Genomic DNA, 20,051 nt, shown 5'->3' with positions numbered 1-20,051 from the left:
AATCATAATTAAGTCTTATTATAAGGAGTCTTGAAGTCATTAAGGTCTTCAGTCTACATGACAGACCGGCGACATGAGGTCACATTGCAAGATCTTTGTCCAGATGAACTGTGGGTATGTCTGGTTTTCAAAATATTACAACAATCTTGGTCCATGTTGCCAATACAACACATAAAGCAAGAATAAGAACGGGTTAGGATTCCCATCAACCTGTGTCTTACGTTATTGGCTGTAGCTTCTGCAACAGACTCCCTGACAGTTTCAGGTTTTTAGCCTTCTAGATATCTAGAAGGTGTCTGTGTTGCAGTTATGAACCACTCAGCCTGCCGGTTTAAACAGTCCGTGCATTGCGTTTGAGTGCAATTTGCGAGCTAATGCCTGTTTGCCTTATCTCTTGTTTTTTTGTTGGGGAGATCCAAAAAAAAAATCAGACATGTAGTGTAAACTAAACATTATGAGTAACCAGATGTAACCCTAACCCCAAACTCTATCTTTCACCCCAACCCTGACCCTTCAGAGCCAGCTAGCTAACTAGTACTACCGTACATAAGTGTTTAAGTTAAAGCAGTATGCCAGTTATGTTCGGTAACCACATTTGGTTGATTACATTCTAGTATGTACCCTGTTTCAATGGACAGTATAAAAGACTTCACCTCCCAATAAGTTTAAAGCTCACTAGTTACTGTTTTATCTGAAAAAAAAAACAGCCGTGTAAGAAATACATTTAAGCTAGTTAGCCAGCTGCTGCTGGGAGATTAGTATCAAGGTGCAAGCATGAGAGTCGTATAAAGCTTCAGAACAGCGAGAAAAAGCGCAATGTCAAACTTTTCCTTTAAAAAATATGACTGTCACTCTGAAGAGAATCGTGGAGCTGTGTGCTTTTGACATGCTGCTAGCTTTTATGTTAATTCAGTGAACCAGGTGCTCAAACCCCTGAACATCCCATTTTCTTGCAAGCTGTAACTCAACAAACCTCACAAGCTTGAAAAGACGGTAACTTCTCGTTATTGTCCTTGGATGCGTGTGTCTTCTGGTAGCAGCCATGCTTTGGCTCTCATGTGTGCCTACGGTCTAGTACAAAGCACAGAGCTCATATCCCCGAGGCTAGCATTTCAGACTCACACTGGTGTTCTTGAAATGTTTGGAGGTGAGAACGTCTGCAACACAATCAGTCTTTGAAAACGTTCTGTTGCCATTTCTTGGAGAAAAAAAAAATATATGAGCATGTTTGATGAGCACAATGGGTATTTTTGTATTCGCAGTGTGGTTTGTCTTTGGAAGTTTGCCCTCTGATGGGTGCAGGAAGAGAGAAACTAGGTCAGACACTGAGGTGGATTTCAAAGGTAGATTCTTGTTGAAATAATGTGAAAAGATGAGATTTAGGAATGCACGAAGATTGGAAGGACACAAGGATGAAATAATAAAAAAAAATGAAAATAAAAAAGGAAGGAACATGCATTCAGAGCGACGAGGACAAAAACAAGGATCCGATTTGGCAGAAAGCCTGATAATAGTTGGACATTCCTGAGTGCTGCCTCCCTTGAAAGCAGCCAGATTTCACAGAGAGCTGGACAGAGACTTCCTTTGGCTCGGCTGCGTGGCATTTGTGCCGTGTCGAGTCTGACAAACACACAGAAAATAAGCTGTGAAGTAAATAAACCAATCTGCAGAAATACCCATCACTCTCTTGGTATGACGTACTGAGTGAATCACTGAAGCAGATTTGGTGTCGGTGTGAGCAAAGATGTCATATTCCATCTCACTGGGCATCAAATGTACCCTGGAGTCGCACACATGTAAATAAGAAAGGCAGAACATGACATTCTGTTTGTGGGGAACGTTCAGACCTCTCTCTCTCATCTCCTTCAGCAGTGATATGTAGACCCTATTACAACATGTAAATGACCCCCTGCTGTGCAATCATCCCATACACTATGACATACATGCGCAAATGTGCGGAGTGGAGCAGCAGTTGTATATAGTATAAGATTCAGAGTGTGTGTGATACCTCTGCTCGCTGTGTATGTGTTTGAACATGTGTGCATTATGCATCCATGTTTATGATTCAAGCTGTCACAATTAGACAGATGGTGTCTTGTCTTTCTATATGGCAAGTCACATGAAAAAGAGGAACTACTACTTCAGATCAAAGCGTACACTCATTATAAATGACATATACAAGCACAGCCAAAGCTAAAAGAACCCATATTGAAATAGTTACCACTTTTGAATATGGCATACTTACAAAAAAGGGCTTTTTAGTTTTAACCACAGACAGCATTAAAGAAATGGACGTAGCCACGGTGACGTCAGATATTTCCTTGAAAACTATTGTCCTGAAGCCTTGAGTTTGGTAAGTTTTCAACCAGCAATAATCATGTTTCAGTATATTACGGACTATAAAATGACCTCTGCAAAATGAGCCTCCTTCTCTCCCACATTCAAATATTAATGATCACATTTCAACATTTATGCATATCATCTACATGGGATGATTACAAAAATGAACGTTGTGCTATTTTGAAGAAGGCTTGGAACTAGTGATTGAGACCATGAACTCATTGATTTATTAATCTTAACCGCTTATCTGAACTGGACTGAACAGGTCGCTTGACTATCACAGGGCTGACACAAACACTGTAAAAATATTCTGTTGCTTTTACAGAAAAAAAAATGGCAGCTGTGGTTACCAGAATAATTCTGCAAAAAATACAGTACAAATGTAAACAACTTTACAGAACAGCTTGTACATTTTACTGGTATCCAGTGTACAATAAATAATAACTGAATGTTAATTTACTTGTATTCAATGCACAATAAGCAAAATCTGCATGTAAATTTTGCATAGATAATTAGCATAAAAGCAGCATCATCCTATTAAATTAGCAGTGAAGGACGGTATAATCTACAACTCTAAAAAGTTTTTTTTTTTTTTTTTAAAGTACTACAGTTTTAGGATGTAAAATTTACAAGTTGTTCTGTAAAGATGTTGACATAAGTACTGTATTTTTTACAGAAATATTCTGGTAACCACAGCTGCCATTTTTTTTCTGTAAAAACAACAGGACATTTTTACAGTGTAGAGTTAGGCAACCCCGCTCTCATTCACTCCTACGGGCAATTTAAAGCCACCAATTAAACTTCAGCCACATGTCTTTGGACTCCACACAGAAGAGCGGCAAGCCGGATTCAAACCCAAGACCCTCATGCTGTGAGACCCTACACTCATCAGGAAAGTAAGTAAGTTTATTTCTGTAGGACCTTTCGATAGCAGAGACCTTACAAAAGGGCTTTACAGTGTCAAATAAGCATAAATAAGCATGCAAATAAAAGCACAATAAGAAATCACATTAATGAATTATCCTTAACCGCTTACCCGCACTCGGGTCTCGGGGGGCTGGAGCAGATCCCAGCTGACATTGGGCGAGAGGTGGGGTACACCCTGGACAGGTCGCCAGACTATCACAGGGCTGACACATAGAGACAGACAATCACGCTCTCATTCACTCCTACGGGCAATTTAGAGTCACCAATTAAACCTAAGTGCATGTTTTTAAACTGTGGGAGGAAGCCGGAGAACCCGGAGAGAACCCACGCTGAAACAGGGAGAACATGCAAACTCCACACAGGACCCACAGGTCGGAGTCGAACCAGCGACCCTCTTGCTGTGAGGCAAAAATTGCTAACCACTACATAGTAAACACAATAAAAAATTAAAAAAAACTGTCAACAGAGTCCACAGATCTTAAGATTAAAGGGAGAGAGTTCCAAAGTTCAGAAGCCACAACCGAAACGAGAGCAATCAGAACCATGAGACCTTAGTGGCAGCATTTTGGACCCCTTGTAAACAATCCTATGAAGTTTTGCTAAGGCAGGTGAAAATTGAATTACAAGAATCAAGACTAGATGATATAAAAGCATGAATAAGAATTTCCAGGAGAAAATACTGAGTAAATAAATCCAGTGAGAAACAAATTGTTTAGAAGTCTATGAGAAAATGAGCTGGACTTCTTTTTGCAACCAGTGGAGTCGCCCCCTGCTAGCCATCAATAATAATGCTGTTTTAAGACAGTTGTGGATTGGCTTCAGACGTTAACTTTTCATATACTTGAGCAGTCGTATGTAACATCAGACTTTAGTTTTTTGTCCTTTATTCTGCAATCAGAGCCACAGTGGCAGTGTAGCGAGTGATAGATCAGCAGCAAAGCTTCCCCCATGACTAGTTATAAATATATGGTATTTTTCTCATGCTGCACTTATTTCCCTCTTTAGGTTCTTGTAGTATCATTGATTTCAGATTTTTCCTCGGTGGTTGTTTACCCTTTTTAATCAATGAATGCAGTTTATAATTAGCCTACTATTCACTGCTACACCGTACATCATGTAAATGCTGGTGAATATATTTGTTTCTCCTGAAATCTCTCTGTTGCTGTTTTCTTTTCATACCATTTAGAGGTCCAACTCTGTTTTTAGGAAAGCAATAACCAAAAGATTGAGCTCTGAGGCAACAAAGTGCCCTAATTGCTATATTGGCTATGACAGCCTTGTTCTTTTCTTCCATCACTAACACACTCCATCAGCCTTTTCTCTGTCCTCCCACTATGCACTCCACTCTCCTCTTCAACATTTTGTCCTGTGACAAGAGAGAAAAATGGCCAACCTTACCTGGATAGAAAAAAAAAAAAATCTATTTCTCTTTTCCTGCACTACACACACACACACACACACACACACACACACACACACACACACACACAAACCTTTAATTGCTGTGTGATGTGCCCATTTCCCCCTCATCTCCCACTCTATCCACTCTGACCCTACTCTAAATGCTGGAGGTCACATATTTATTTTAAATAGTTTCTCTTCCAGCCCCGATGACACAAAAGAAATAAAACCAGAGTTATTTATTACGATATAAAACATGTAGTTTCAGGAAGATGAAACCTTGGAGGATGGACGATATTGAATTTTTCAACATGGTGCTCAATCCAGCCATTGTCTCTCCTCCCCGGGGAGCTGGCCTGGTACATGTTGCATTTAAGCACACAGGTCAATAAAGGTAATTGATAAGCTCTCATATGGATATATAGTGATGAATGAAGGATGTTTCTGGTGTGATGAATCAAACTGCCTCTGGAGTCATAAATGGCTGGTTGTATCCCCCACCTAATGGGAATAAGCATAAACTCATTCTCAATATTCAATGCCATACAGTGTCACACACAGACACCTATACAGCTGCCTTATTGGTCCATCACTTACACTTTATGAGCACTTCAGAGCTGGAGCTCTTCTGGTGGCCTAGTCATAGATTATTGGCGAGTCCATTGATCTGCCTGAGGAGGCGATAGAAACGCAGCATCAATCTCCTTCAGGCTGGATCTTTATAGATTACACTAACAAAATGCTTTATGTTGGTGAAAAGAGAGAAAACCTAATATGAGAGGTTTGTGTTTGCCTGATGTAACGGGAAGTCTTGAAAATAGGAGCAACTTTAATTCTACGTCATAAATTGCTTATTTTAATAGCTGAAAAAAATGATCATGAATTATATGTGTCTCCTTTAAAACAAATGCTGTACCTTAATGTCCTTTATCCCCAAGCACTAGTGGACATATCACATAATGCTGCCCTCTGGTGGTCAAACAAGACACACTGCTGGACAAATATCACAAAATGATCTTTAATGTAAAAAAAACCCTCAATAAAACAAAACACAGGAGATATGAACAAGTAAACATGTCACAAAGGACATCCTCACATTACAACATAAGCAGTGATAAAAACAATTTGATTTCAACCCATAGTGTTTAAAATACATTCAATGGTGCATCAGTATAGTTTAAAAAGAAGAAAAGAAAGAAAAGCTTTGGCATCAGGAGGAACGTTAGCTTATTGAACAGTTGTTCTGCATTCTGTATGTGGCTGACCTGCATCATAAACCAAACTAACAGGAGTTTTAGCATCTCAGTGTGTTTACATTGACATAATGAATAATAATTTAAAAAATGAAGACATAGTATTGAATTATTAAGCAATGAAACAGAAACCTACCCGTTCAAAATGTTACATAAGAAACTTTTAAAAAAAAAACTTTGACCTGACATCACATCACATGATCTGATCTGAATAGTTTTTTTCTTCTGTGTTTATGACTTAAGAACAATTTAAAAAAAAATTGTACTGCATGGATAATCTTTCTAAAGACAGGTGGGGAAAAGCTTCGACAGGATTTTCAAACAGTGAAAACAAGTTACAAAAAATGTTTTGGTTGGTGTAAATTTGTGTCTTTGTTATTGTAATACGAATTTCTTTCACGAGAGGCCCTGAGTGCCTCTACGTCGAACTAAAATCATTCCTTCCATCTGTTTTACTGAGAAGGATTGACCTTATTTCATCTGTTTTTAAGTCCTGAACACAGGAAGAAAAAGACAATTTAGATCAGACTCGCCAGACTTTTCCTCATTGTCCTCTCAGGGCTTCAGACCAACCTGTACACTGACATTACACATATGCATAAAACTGACCTGTGACTATGTGAATCACCTCATTCTGTTGGACAGACCTGTCCTCAGGTCAACAGTACTCTGATAGAGAGTCCATATGCTCGACTCCTGCCGCCATAGAAAATCACATATGAAGAACTATACTACTCCAGCAATTGTTTACATAATCACTTTACAAACAAATTATTATTATTCCATGCATTTTCTCTGAAACAAACTTCTCTTCCATTTTGCTGGTACTGAAGTCGTTTCTGAAGGTTGAAAGTGGTCCAGTGCAAACATCTCTCTAAATGGGCCCTACTGAAAGCCTTCGTCCAGTTCTGATACGATTCTTTTGTCTCTTTTAATAAGAGTGTTTCACAACATTCAATAAATTCTCCAATATGGAAAGTCAAGAGCTGCTCTTCACATCTTTAGCACCATGTTGCTCATTCCCCTTTAGTCAGTATCTGAGGCACTAAAAGGAAAATAATTACATGGAAGATTAGATGCTTGTTGGTTTTTTAAAATAAAAACTGTCAGTAAAATATAAAATGAAAGTTTGATAGAAACACCTGGGGAAAAAATCCATGTGTCCATCCATAGTACATAAAGTTCAGTACGACAGCCGGCCAGCGTTTGCAACATTTACAGCAGATTTCTGGCATTTACATCACGCTCTTATCCAGAGCAACGTATGAGAGGGGCAGCTGTTTGAGTCTCAGTTTGAGACAACTGTTTTATGGAGCAGCTGTTAGTCAAAATGATCTAAAAGCTCCGCTCATTAGTTGTCAACAAAGTAGTCTATGTATCTTTGGACAACTTAGATTCATTGTTGAACAGCAGTGCCAGGTAAAAACCTGTTAACAGAGCTGTAGTGGTTGTATTTTCCCTTCTGTTCAAATCAAGATTCTATTTCTCTTGTCTGTATGGCCCGTCACAATCAAGTCTTTCTGACAGAGCTTGTGAGGCTAAGGCACAGTCTCTCGTCTTGGCCTCCGTCCCATCATTATTTAGTTCTGTCACCGTCCTGGTGGGCCCTTCCTGTTGATGTAGGCCAGGCTGTGTGCCAGTCTCTTGGTGAGGAGTGGGTGGGATTTGCCACAATAAGTGTGTGTCGTCTTCAACAGCTCCTCTTCAAGTGGATCCAATAAAGAAGTCACTGGGTCGGCGCCAAAAGTGTACTGGAACGACAAAATATTTCATTGGTTAGATTAGGTGTGATGTTCTGTTTTTAGATTTGCTCTGATCATTTAAATACTTTGGACAAAACATAACACATCTGTCAAATTTGGTTCACTACCTGTATTTTGGTTGGATTGAATTAAACTCTAGTGCACCCTAAAGGGAACCGAGACCCAGGTTTTCGGGTGAACCAGACTGGTTGTTTGGTTTGCACCAGAACTCATTGAGCTCTCACACCACCCCAAAATGAACCAGACTCTTAACGTTCTGGTTAGACGGACCAAAAACAGCTCAGGTCAAAGTTTAGTCCATTTCTATCGGACTCTGGTGGTGGTTAAATCCTTGTTACGGTTCGTTTGGTCGATTGTGAACGCTCTAATTGACTTGACTAGTGTGGAAACAAAACAACTGGTCCAAGACCACTTGCTAGAGGGTTCTCGGTCAGTTTCCAAACGAACCCTAGTGCAGTTTGAATGCACAGTGACCCAATGCGGTCCAATCTGACCCAATGACAGGAAATTAATCAAAACGCAGCATATTCTGAGCTGCCTGTGTGGGCTTTTTGTGAATGTACATGGATCAACAGATGCAACAGGACTGACTTGGACTTCTGCTGAAGTCTGATGTTTGCTTGACATCTGGGCCAAAGAACACATATGGGATAATCTGAGATCTACTGGAGGAGAATTGGAGGATTTAATGTGCATGATAGGTCAGTGCAGCTGTCAAAAGCTTCAACAGCAACATTTCATGGTTTTCGGCTCCATGTTGCTTTGTTTATTACTTTCCAACCAACAAGAAATAATACTATGAGTATATTTCCATGCCTCATGCCATTCTGCATCTTTTTTTAGTCCACTTATATTCATGCAATGTGGAAGCAAACCAGACTAAATACAAATCAGACCAAAAGTATCAATTTCACTCTTATTTGGACAAACCAAAAGGACTTTGGGTGTGAAAGCGCCCTAAGATCCTCAATTCAATTATACTGATCTTACATATCAACAAAAGCATCCCGATGAAAAACAACTTAGAAAATGGATTTCACTGAATAAAAAGGCAAATTTATATGGTATGAAGGAGTCTTGCCAAGTAAGATGACTTGTTGTCTTGTGTTTCTTCAGAGAGCTGGAACACGGGGGTGGTGTTTGACTAGAGGTTAGAGGAGTGGGCTTGGAAACTTGAAATGAGCAGCTGAAATCCCAAACTGCTCTGAAAAGTCCCCTGAGGAGAGCTCTCCACCTCCCACTGTTCCAGTGGAATTGATCAGATTCTCTCAGTAAGTAAGAAAAGTGGTGCTTTGGGCAGCATTTGGGCTCAGAAGATATCTTTCCCTGGATAAATTAAAAACTAAATCCTCAAGGCATGCTGAACTCAGAGGGGAATCCGGATCTAATCTGATCGGTCAGCAGGGCCGAACATAAAGCGGCCCACGCTGCTGGAGTCAGTTTTATGCTATGGGCTTACCATCCAGTGATAACCGGGATTACAGAAGAAATTTCATGTCTTCCCAATAATGAAGGAGCCTTTACAATGCTCAGAGGAAATCAAAGGGGAATTACCATTTTTTATGCCAGCTCATTTGCTTGCGGTTGGGTCCCTGATATTGGGTCACAAAGAGAATGGCGTTTTTATGAGCACACACACATGCACACACCCTCTGGTCATAAAGCTGCATTTACAGTTGGTGTATTGATTCTGTGTGGCTGATGGGGCTGTTGGTGTGTAGACTCCCAACTCTAAACGTACCATCGGTTGTAAAAATTTAACTGCTGCTTCCTGGGCTCAGCTTCAGCAGGGAGGGAGGAGGAGAGGCTTTATGATGGACAGACCGATGGGCTCTGTCTGAGACACAGACGGGCACAGACAGACAGACAGACAGACAGACAGACAGGGAGGAGCACTTCTGTTCTTTGTGTGAGGAGTCGGGGCATCCACACTGATTTATCTACATTTGTCTCCAGTTAATTAAGAATAAACTTCTGCTGCTATGAAACAATCAACTAGATTTAACGGAAGAATTAATGACTTGTTGTCACATTAACAATAGATGATATAAGGCTTTTAAATTAAATACACAGCAATTTTGATGATTAATTAAATGTGACGGTCATTTATCAAGCAGAATGGTAATCATTGACTGGTACCCGCCTCTCCAATGTAAGGGGTTTGCTGCTTTTCTCATTTTATATCATTGTAACATGAATGTTTTGGGGTTTTGGACTGATGGTCGGAGAGAAAGAGTTGTAGGGTTCTGAGAAATATAGATTTCACTCTTGTGGCATTTTATAGACTAAAAACATTATAACCAGAAAGAAATGAACAGAAAAATTAAAATACTCATTAGCTGTAGCCCTACATGAATGGGCATGGGTATATCCAGGGTTCATACAGCTTTATGAGAGTAAAATTTAAAGATGTCCTCGATGAAATAATTCTTTATGCTAATACACTATGATCTGTCAAATAATGGACAGATCTGTAAAACTGAAATTATCCACAAAGAATCATTCAAAAGCAAAACACCTGCTCCACATTAGCAGTCAGTATATCTGTGCTCTCCACCCTGCACTCACACTATTGCCAGACTGCCCCTGTTGCCCAGGCTTTACCCCCTCCCCGTATGACCCTTTTAGATCTGGTTGCCTGTATTTTAGTTTCCTCTGCCTTCTGTGAAAGTTTGTGTTGTGCTCACACAAACTTGCAAATTAGATGAAAAAGACTTAAATGAGATAAAATGAGTGAGCCACAGTACATAAGGCGTGTTGGGATGGCAGATGGGAGCAGAGCCTTGAACACTGGGCCATGTTTGATGTTGGTTACACTGTCCTCATTCACACATGAGGAAACTGTTTATCAGAGCAAATCAATTCAAGAATGACTTGAAACTTTGTCGCTCAGAAATGTCTTTGTAACTAGGCTCCGTTTCAAAATCGAGAAGTGAACCTGCATTTGGTTCCACTTTCCTGTGCCAGTTTATTTCACTGAGCTGCCAGAGCAGCTCTGTCCTGTTTGTTATTCACTCAAACACTACACAGACAGCCTGAGGTTCTGCTGCAGATGAACAAGCATAAATAGATGAGATGGTGTCCAGTGAGATGAAACACACAAAGATCAATCCATACTGCTGGCAAACCAGACTTAATCACATATCTGAGAACGTATCAATAACTACATAGGCTATTGGAGAAGCAGTGTGTGTGAGTGCATGCTGTGTGGGGGTTTGTGCTCACTTTTGGCAGCACAGGTACATGTATGTATGTGTGTGTGTGTCTCCTGCTGTAATTGATCCAGTCCTATAAAGCTGCAGTTTTAACTGCGGGCCATGGACGAGGTATGGATGAGCCTGGGCTCTGATCTATGTTCAATGCTTTGTTAATAGGAAAGCAATGAGACTCCCAACGTTGATGGCTTCATTAAGTAAATGCCACTGGTGTCGTCAATATCATTACACTGCTGGTAAACAACCATAAACATCCTCATGGGGGAGATTAGCTTTCACTCCAACCTTCTGGAAAAGGTGCAGATTTGTTTTCCAATGCAGACAATGTGATGTCACAAACACTCACGGTCTCTAGGGTCAGCACCAATCCAGAATCTCATCTAGGAGGGGAGGAGTGGGGCAGCTGTGTCACCGGGTTATAACAGGGCTCCTTTCATCACAGGTTGCACTAAATTACACCCACAGCTTGGAAAAGGCTCACCAGGCTCTTTTAAAAACGTTAATATACCCGAGAGACCTTTTTAAAAGAGTGCTTGTTTTCAGTCACTTTTCTGGGAGACGCTTCACTTCCCAAAATGCCTTTTGACAAACTTTCTGCAATCAGTGTGTGTGGCTGGAAATAAATAATGCAAAATGACCTGCAAACATAACAAGAAAACAAATGTGTGCAGTCAAAAAGGAGTGAGAGGCATCCTCCACTCATGGTGGACTGCAATATGAAATGACTGTGTTGTTGAAACACCAGATTATGTTGAAAATAAAGCATTTTCAAGGAGTATAATTCAATTAAAATATATTCCTAACCTTGAAAACACTCTTACTCTTGAAAATTTTAAAGTCTGAATATGGACGTGTGTATTCAATCATCTCACATTCACAAAGACATGATGTGCCCACCTTTCGTATGGCCTGGTAAACGGCCCTGAAGGCCGGCTGTTTGTGGTCGTGGTAGACTCCTCTGTTTCCATGTAGTATGTAGATGCCATCCTCTTCAGCCGACGCACAGTTACTGCCATAGATGCAATGATCTGGACGGTAATTCCACTGGCATGGAAACTCCAGCAAACTCTCTGAGAATCAAAGAAAAACAGAGAAACACTTCAGTCAACAAGTCAGTGCTACAAAATAAAAGTTCTACATTTCTTCTGGAGTCAAATTCAAGCACTTTCAAGCATATTCAGGCTTTTCTAGCACCTTATTGCTGTAATAAATTACACGTTTAAACACAGTACATACATGTAATGATTTCACTTCATAACATTAAATAAGAAAAGATTACAGAAGATTCTACAGAAGAAAGATTCTACAGAAGGGTGACAAATTAAAAAAAAAGTTTTTTGTGTTTCAAAATGTGTCACCTGTTTGTAAGTAGACTTGGCATTCTATATAACAGTTTCAAGCAGTTTCAATCGCTTTATTCAAAATCTGAGCACTATTCAGAGTCCTTCAAAACACCACATTAGGCATACAGACTTTGAGGAGCATGTTAAGCTAATGTCTAACTTTTAAAAATAATTATTTTTGGACAGTAATTAACCGTGTTTCCATGAAAGTCGAAGCAAAATTTAGAAATTTTGCATTAAAGAAAATACGTAATGTCAGTAAACAGAGATTGTGCAAGAGAGAAAAAACAAAAACAACAAAAAAGAGATTGCTAATCAGACTTTGGCCACCCACCAGAGAAAAATGGAGAGAATTGTTTAGGAAGTGGATTCAATTGGGCAACTTATAATTTTTTATTTCATGACGAATTGCCTTGACCGGCAGAGCATAAACAGCTGATCAGTGATTTGAGTTAAATGTACTAATTCGTTGTTTGTTTGTTAATGTAATTAACTATTATGAAAAAGACAAAAAAAAACCACCTCAATCGACTTATGTGCATTTTTGAAAGTTTTATCAAATTTTGGTGTTTCAAGTTTCTCTTTTTAATAAGTATTCCCTCTTTGATTTGTCCATGGAGGCTACAAACAACATGCATGATAGGTACAGTCGTGCATATGGAAATACATAAGCTATGTGTGTATTACCCTTTGATGCACAACATGGGTCTAAAGTGACCCGACAGAGTTTTTATGTTCTATATCTTTGCAATAAATTATTTTCATCATTCAGTATTCCATATTTTCCTCAATTAGTTTGTTTTTGATCATCATACATCCTAATTTTTATGTTTTCCTTTATTCATTTTTGAATAAAATCCCTTTTTGTGTCACTACTCTTCTAATGCACAACATGGGTCAAAAATGACCCATATCCATTTTTTTTAGCTAAGTAGCTTACTAAGCTAACTACTTAGCTAACTTCTTGGCAAAGTATTTAGCTAAGTAGCTTGTTAAGCTAACTACTTAGCTAACTTCTTGGCTACGTAGTTAGCTTAGCAAGCTACTTAGCCAAGTAGTTAGCTGTAATAATACAACAACTTTTTTTCTTTATAAAGTATGAGAGGCAAAAAGGAAATAATGATCTGTTGTTATCAAAAACAAGATATTTAAAGAATACTTGGAATATTGTCTTATATTATTGCCGGGCGCAGTAATGTGCTGCCCACTGCTCCTTGCATGGTGTGTTCACTTGTGTGTAAAAAATGATGGGTTAATTGCAGAGGTTGAATTTCCCCATTGTGGGATTAATAAAGTAATCTTCTTATTCTTCTTCTTCTTCTTCTTCTATTCAATCATAAGATAAGTTGATATCAAAAGATAGAGCACAGAAACACACAGCCAGCATTAAATAACATGGGGAAACGAATGCGGGTCATTTTGGACCCGTGTTGTGCATCAAAGGGTTAATGTGTGCAGCCTTACCAGGGTTGTGGTGGAAGATGATGTTGAGGAGGTCCTGGTCTCCCCAGGTGATGTTGAGTTTATATTTCTGCAGTAAAGGCATTAGCAGCTCCTCCCAGCGCAGCCCCACAGACGTCATGTCATTCTGTCAACACACACAGACACACATCAGTCACAAAGATTCATTACAAGACTATACAATTCATCTACCTCTGCCAGAACCAACATTACTGAAATGCACTAAATCTATGCACCAAATCTACGCACGACACTTTGCTATGTTATTAATATTATTACTATTATTATATATACTGTTGCTGCCATTACTATTATTACTATATACTGTAATATACTATTATTATTATTATTATTATTATTATACCGGCCTTATTTATTATTATTATTATTATTATTACTACTATTATTATTATATATTATATATCATATTATTTTACTTAAAAGTACTTTATTTATATTTTTCATTTTATTGTTATATTATTTATTATCTATTATTACATATTATATTATATATATTATATTATATACTGTACTATTATTATTATTATATACCGTCTAGTCACTATAGCATTGTTGCCATCATATCACCAGTTTAATTATTACCATCATCTTGCCAACCATCCTACCAACTGATGTTCTTTTTTAACTTCTTAAGTGTCCTTGTTCTATTCTGTGTTTTTTTCTATTGTTGTTTTTATTTATGCTTCCTCAGTATTTTATTCTATTGTATATTATTGTACTTGAATACCGGACTGCTGTGACAACCGAATTTCCCTTCGGGGATGAATAAAGTAATCTATCTATCTATCTATCTATCTGTCTATCTATCTGTGTCAAAATATTGTCGAGTGGTTTAGTGTTGGGAGCTTCACATTGCAACTGGATCAATAGACAACAACTGCAGCAGGAGGAGGACATCTAGTGGCCGATCACAGTAGTACACCAACACAGTAAATAGAACTAAACAAACCTCTCCTGGGTAATGTATCTCCAGCACTCAGCCCTACCTTAAAGAACATGTTCCTCATCCTGGTCATGTTCATCAGCATGACCCCGGAGTTGATGCCCGTCCTGCCGTAGAAGGGGTGGCGGGCGAATCGGTTGTACCAGGCGATCCGTGGCTCCTCGTGCTCCGGGGCCATCGCCGTCAGCTGGGAGGAGTTAAACTGGGACAGGAAGGCCCACATGTGGTCTACAGGCTGCAGGAACAGGATGTCTGAGTCCACGTACACGATGGAGTCCACGTCTTTAAGGATCAGCTGCATGGATGGAAAAGACACAGAGACAGAGGTCAGTGAGAATATTAATAATGTGGATGCTCTCCAGGGGTTTGAGTGACGCATATTACCTGCATGTTTGGTAGTATCATTACAATAAAGATTCTCTGCAGTGTGACAGAATATATTCACCTTCTATCTTGTATAAAGTTGAACTTCAGTGATTGAAACATCACATTGCTCCAGTGTAGGTGAATATACGAAGGCAAACTGTCTTTTTTCCCATACATTTCAATCTGTAGATGTTAAAGTATACATTCCTGTAAATTTTGCCAAATAAAATTGGTATTGTACAGCAGTTAATCCTAATCTTATGAAAAGATTCAAACATATTTTCCAATTTGAGAGCTCCTAGATCTACAGACCTTGATTCATTTTTAAAACGTGGATTGTGTTTTGTCTTTAACCCTTTATCAGGCAAATAACTATATTTGGTAACTTCAGGTAATATTTCGAGAAAAAATTTGCAAATTTACTAGATTAAAGTGGCAAATCTACAAGAAAAAAAGTTGCAGGTTTAAGAGATTTAAAGTGGCAAATCTGTGCGAAAAAAGTCGCAGATGTACGAGAAAAAAGTGGGAAAAAAGCTACTTTTTTTCTCCCAGATTCACCACTTTAACCCTTAATAGGACACTCATTGAAATACTTGCAAATTCCAAATTTCAACCCTAGAGAATATTGGAGGATATTACATACAGCCAGAATGTGTAAAAAAAATACGAAAATGATATTTTGAGAAAAAAGTTTATGAGATTAAAGTGGCTACGAGAAAAAATGTGTAGATTCATGAGATTTAAAGTGGTGAATCTGGGAGAAAAAAGTTGCTTTTTTCCCACTTTTTTCTCGTAAATCTGCGACTTTTTTTGCGCAGATTTGCCACTTTAAATCTCTAAAATCTGCAACTTTTTTTCTTGTAGATTTGCCACTTTAATCTAGTAAATTTGCAACTTTTTTCTCGAAACATTACCTGAAGTTACCAAATATAGTTCTTTGCCTGATAAAGGGTTAAAAGAACTGAATGTCATACGTTTCCACTGTGGTTTCTGTGTTTATGATAAACTCACGGGTAAGAAGAGCCTCTGAGACGCGCAGGGCTTGAAGAGTTTCTTCCACTCAGCTGCGTTCTCACTGGGGAAGCTGATGGAGTACACTGTGTAGTTGAACTTGGAGCGAATAAAACCAGGCCACGACTCCAACTGGAACACAGAGGACACAATAAAAGACTAGACCAGGATGTAATCAACATACTCAGTGTCATCCAGTGAACAACACGCTATTTGCAGTTTTCACACATAAATGTCCTTTATTTCCTACTCACAGCTTCCATGAAGCTGGCCTGTAACTGATCCTCAGCGAAGATGTGCAGGTTGAGGTGCTTGATGCTGAAGAGCACGGCAGACTTGATCATGGTGAGAGTCTCTTCCAGCCTCTCCCCACAGGCCACCACAGCCAGGTGCATGGGGGGTTCAGGTCTGCCTCCTGCCTCCACCTGGCCCCGCTGACGCATGATGTACCTGAGGGAGGGAGAGGAGACTCAGGCTACGTTCACACAGCAGGGCTTAATGCTCAATTCGGATTTTTTTGTGGAATTGCAAGGTCGTTCACATTTCCAATTAAATGCGACGTGTATGTGATCTCCAGTGTGAACTTAAAACGTGTCCCGCATGCGCACGCAGCAAGCGTGCTCAGTGTTTACGGAGCACATGGCCGCGAGCAGTAAGCCTATGTATAATGAATGCGACCTGGCCGTTCAGACTGGAGTCGCATGTCAAAAGATCAGATATGTATCGGTTTTAGGAACACATATCCAAGTGGCCCGGATCGCATTTGAAAAAATCAGGTCTGTGTCGTTCAGACTGTCATTAAAAGATCAGATGCAGATCGCATAGGGGCGAAAAAATCGGATTTGGGTCACTTCAGGCTGACCGTAGCCTTAGTTATAAGTCAATTCATGAGTCCTGGGGATAATAAGCAGTTTGTTAAATAGCATGGTTTTGACTAGGGTTGTCAAAAGTATCGATACTTTTTTAAGTAAAACGTTGTATCCGGATACGATACTCATTTTCAAAAGTATCAAGTATCTGAAGCTTGTTATCATAGTTGCAGTTTCTTTTTGCACAACTGTTTTTTATTATAAATATTTAACCTGTGGTTCTGTTATTTTTTTTTATTTTTTATTATTAATTTAAACAAAACACAACATAAGTCACCAATGGACAAACACAGTAAAAAAGAAAAAAAAGAAAGAAAAAGAACAACAACAAAATCACAAAACCAACCTAAATAAAGAAAATAAACAATAATAAGAATTTTAACACATTAAATAACATTAAAACTAAAACTAGACACAAACAAACATCAAACCTAATTACCACATAAAACATACAGTATATCAGTAAACTTTATAACCTAAGAGAAAATATTCTGTTCTGTTCATTTTACATGTTGCATTTTTCTTGTTAATAAAAATATTTCTGTTCAATTTTGGGGTCTTTGTTTTTATCCTTGTGGTATCGAAAATGGTATCGAGTATCGAATATTTTCTTGAGTATCGGTATCGAGTTGAACATTTTAGTATCGTGACAACCCTAGTTTTGACAAAAGGCTTCATCGTGATGGTGTACTATATGTCAGCTATGTTTTCTTGATAGTATTTGTTAAGACACGTCACGCCAAACAGCACATGATTTAAATGTTACTTTCCTTATGGACAGCAGGTCAGAGGTAATTAAAAAAAAACTTGACAGTTTTATCTTTCTTTTTTAAAAGTATACCTGAAAGAAATCAATGTCAAACCACCAGAGGATGTTTTAACATCAGTATTATACTATTTTAGCTCATTTTAAAATGTAATTTGCCAACCCTGCATTAACTGCATAAATTGAGTATGTGACAAATAATAAATCATTGAATAAATCACTGAATCCTGAATCACTGATGTCCTAAAACTGATAATACTTTGGTTTGGCATCAATCCAAACTTCCAGAAGTCAAAACCTTTCATTTTGAGTCTGCTTGAGTGCATTTTCTTCTGTCTGAAATATTTTTCTGGCCTTTTCATAGACTTAACACTTGATGGAGAACATAATAACACATGTATTGGGAGGTAGTATATCCTATGATTATTATCTTGACTTGCTGAACCCAGTTATATTTCGAACAATAATGACAGTGACCTCCTGTAATGGATTGAAAAGCTTAAGGAAACTGTTTTCTCTTCCTTCGTAACTTCATTAGCTACTCCTCCCATTAACCTCCTCCTCCAACATGAACATCTGGCAGACACAAACAGCCAGGTGTGAAAACAAACAAAGCTAAAGCCGAAGTTTCAGTGATCACTTTACATGTTGGAATAGAGGAGGAGAGGCTGGAGGAGATAGAGGAGGAGAGGCTGGAGGAGGTAGAGGAGGAGAGGCCAGAGGAGGAGAGGCTGGAGGAGGTAGAGGAGGAGAGGCCGGAGGAGGTAGAGAGGCTGGAGGAGATGGAGGAGGAGAAGTTGGAGGAGGTAAAGGAGGACATGCTGGAGGAGATGGAGGAGGAGAGGCTGGAGGAGGTGGAGGAGGAGAGGCTGGAGGAGGTAGAGGAGGAGAGGCTGGAGGAGATGGAGGAGGAGAGGCTGGAGGAGGTGGAGGAGGAGAGGCTAGAGGAGATGGAGGAGGAGAGGCTGGAGGAAGTGGAGGAGGAGAGGCTGGAGGAGGTTGAGGAGGAGAGGCTAGAGGAGATGGAGGAGGAGAGGCTGGAGGAGATGGAGGAGGAAAGGCTGGAGGAGGTAGAGGAGGAGAGGTTGGAGGAGATGGAGGAGGAGAGGCTGAAGGAGGTAGAGGAGGAGAGGCTGGAGGAGATGGAGGAGGAGAGGCTGGAGGAGATGGAGGAGGAGAGGCTGGAGGAGATGGAGGAGGAGAGGCTGGAGGAGGTGGAGGAGGAGAGGCTGGAGGCTACATGCTTTACAAAAGGTCAAACCAAAAACGGAACAGTAAACTTAAAAGTAACAACACACACACACACACACACACACACACACACACACACACACACACCTCTGAAATCAAAACTTCGTCCGTGTGTACTGCATACTGTTTTGTAGGCTATTCTTTATAAGGCAACTTTTCTGCTGCTTTAGTGACGTATGGATTTATCTGTGAACTATCAGGTGAGGTCGCACACCTTTCAAAGTCTCGTAGTTTTAACCATAAAAAGATATCAGTTAGTTAAATGAAGTGTGTCTGCATTGATTCATTCAGCGCCACATTCCTTTACATCACCAGTCTGGTTCAGAGTTTAGTTATATATCTACATCTCCACTAGAGCTGATCGTATGAGATGTACTTGTTTCCCCAGTTGAACCCAGCTACAGCAGAAGACCCTGAGGAGTCCTACCTGTGGTACCAGTGCGGGCTCTGGGGCCCGGTCCTGGCCGCGGCCCCTCGCCGGGCTCCGGGGACTCTGGGGGGGATGAAGATCCTCTTCAGTCCGGTCCCACCGAGCGACAGGTCCGAGTTAAACAGTTTACTGTAAACATACAGACCCGAAAACACGGCAAACACCGTACACAGCGTCAGTGCACGGAGATAACGCCGCATTCTGGAGTTTAAAACCAAAGCTCGGAGCTAAAGTCATGACACAGAAACCAGAGATAATAATAACACCACCAAGCTCGTCGCGATGGCAATGCACTTCCGGTGAACACTGACAAAATAAAAGTACTTATCAAGGTAATTCCGCCCTCTGGCGGTCAGAGTAAAGCTCTGCCTCTCTTCTCCACGTCATACCTTACAAAATGTGGAGAAATTTTATTTTAGCATGATTTACCTGTTAATATCACATTAGAGAGGCCTCCTCACTGCCTCAATTTAAATCTCTTCTTAAAACCCACCTCTTCTCGTTGGCTTTTAACACCACGTAGAGTGTTGATTTTACGATTTTATGTTTTTTTTTTAAATTATTTGTAAACATCCATATTGTATTTGTGCGGGCAGTACATTTAACATTTAATTTATTTTTATTATACTTTTAATTTATTTTATCTTATTGTATTTTACTGTTATATTGTTTTCTACATATCTTTGTATCG

The 20,051-nt window shown here is 39.5% G+C and overlaps 1 protein-coding gene across 1 annotated transcript; it reads right to left on the bottom strand.

Annotated features, from left to right (window-relative positions):
• Positions 1–5,932: 5,932 nt before the first annotated feature.
• gxylt1b (glucoside xylosyltransferase 1b) lies at positions 5,933–19,643 on the bottom strand. Its single transcript, XM_059326325.1, has 7 exons — positions 19,358–19,643; positions 16,299–16,494; positions 16,045–16,176; positions 14,711–14,962; positions 13,707–13,830; positions 11,797–11,969; positions 5,933–7,672 (listed from the first exon to the last, which is right to left on the bottom strand). The coding sequence occupies exons 1-7, from the start codon at positions 19,558–19,560 to the stop codon at positions 7,511–7,513; spliced, it is 1,242 nt and encodes a 413-aa protein (XP_059182308.1). The 5' UTR covers positions 19,561–19,643; the 3' UTR covers positions 5,933–7,510.
• Between the last annotated feature and the right edge of the window lie 408 nt (positions 19,644–20,051).

The sequence above is a fragment of the Centropristis striata genome, chromosome 22 (genome assembly GCF_030273125.1).
Source record: "Centropristis striata isolate RG_2023a ecotype Rhode Island chromosome 22, C.striata_1.0, whole genome shotgun sequence".
NCBI lineage: Eukaryota > Metazoa > Chordata > Actinopteri > Perciformes > Serranidae > Centropristis > Centropristis striata.
The sequence above is the reverse complement of the archived record's forward strand: the minus strand, read 5'-3'. Positions and strand labels throughout refer to the sequence as shown.

Bases quoted from the DNA above. Each gene is read 5' to 3' on its own strand.
- gxylt1b (XM_059326325.1), bottom strand. From the start codon at position 19,560: ATGCGGCGTTATCTCCGTGCACTGACGCTGTGTACGGTGTTTGCCGTG. The intron at 16,177-16,298 runs GTGAGTAGGAAA...TCTGTGTTCCAG, and splicing joins AGGCCAGCTTCATGGAAGCT to TTGGAGTCGTGGCCTGGTTT. The intron at 11,970-13,706 runs GTAAGGCTGCAC...TTTGATTCTCAG, and splicing joins CATCTTCCACCACAACCCTG to AGAGTTTGCTGGAGTTTCCA.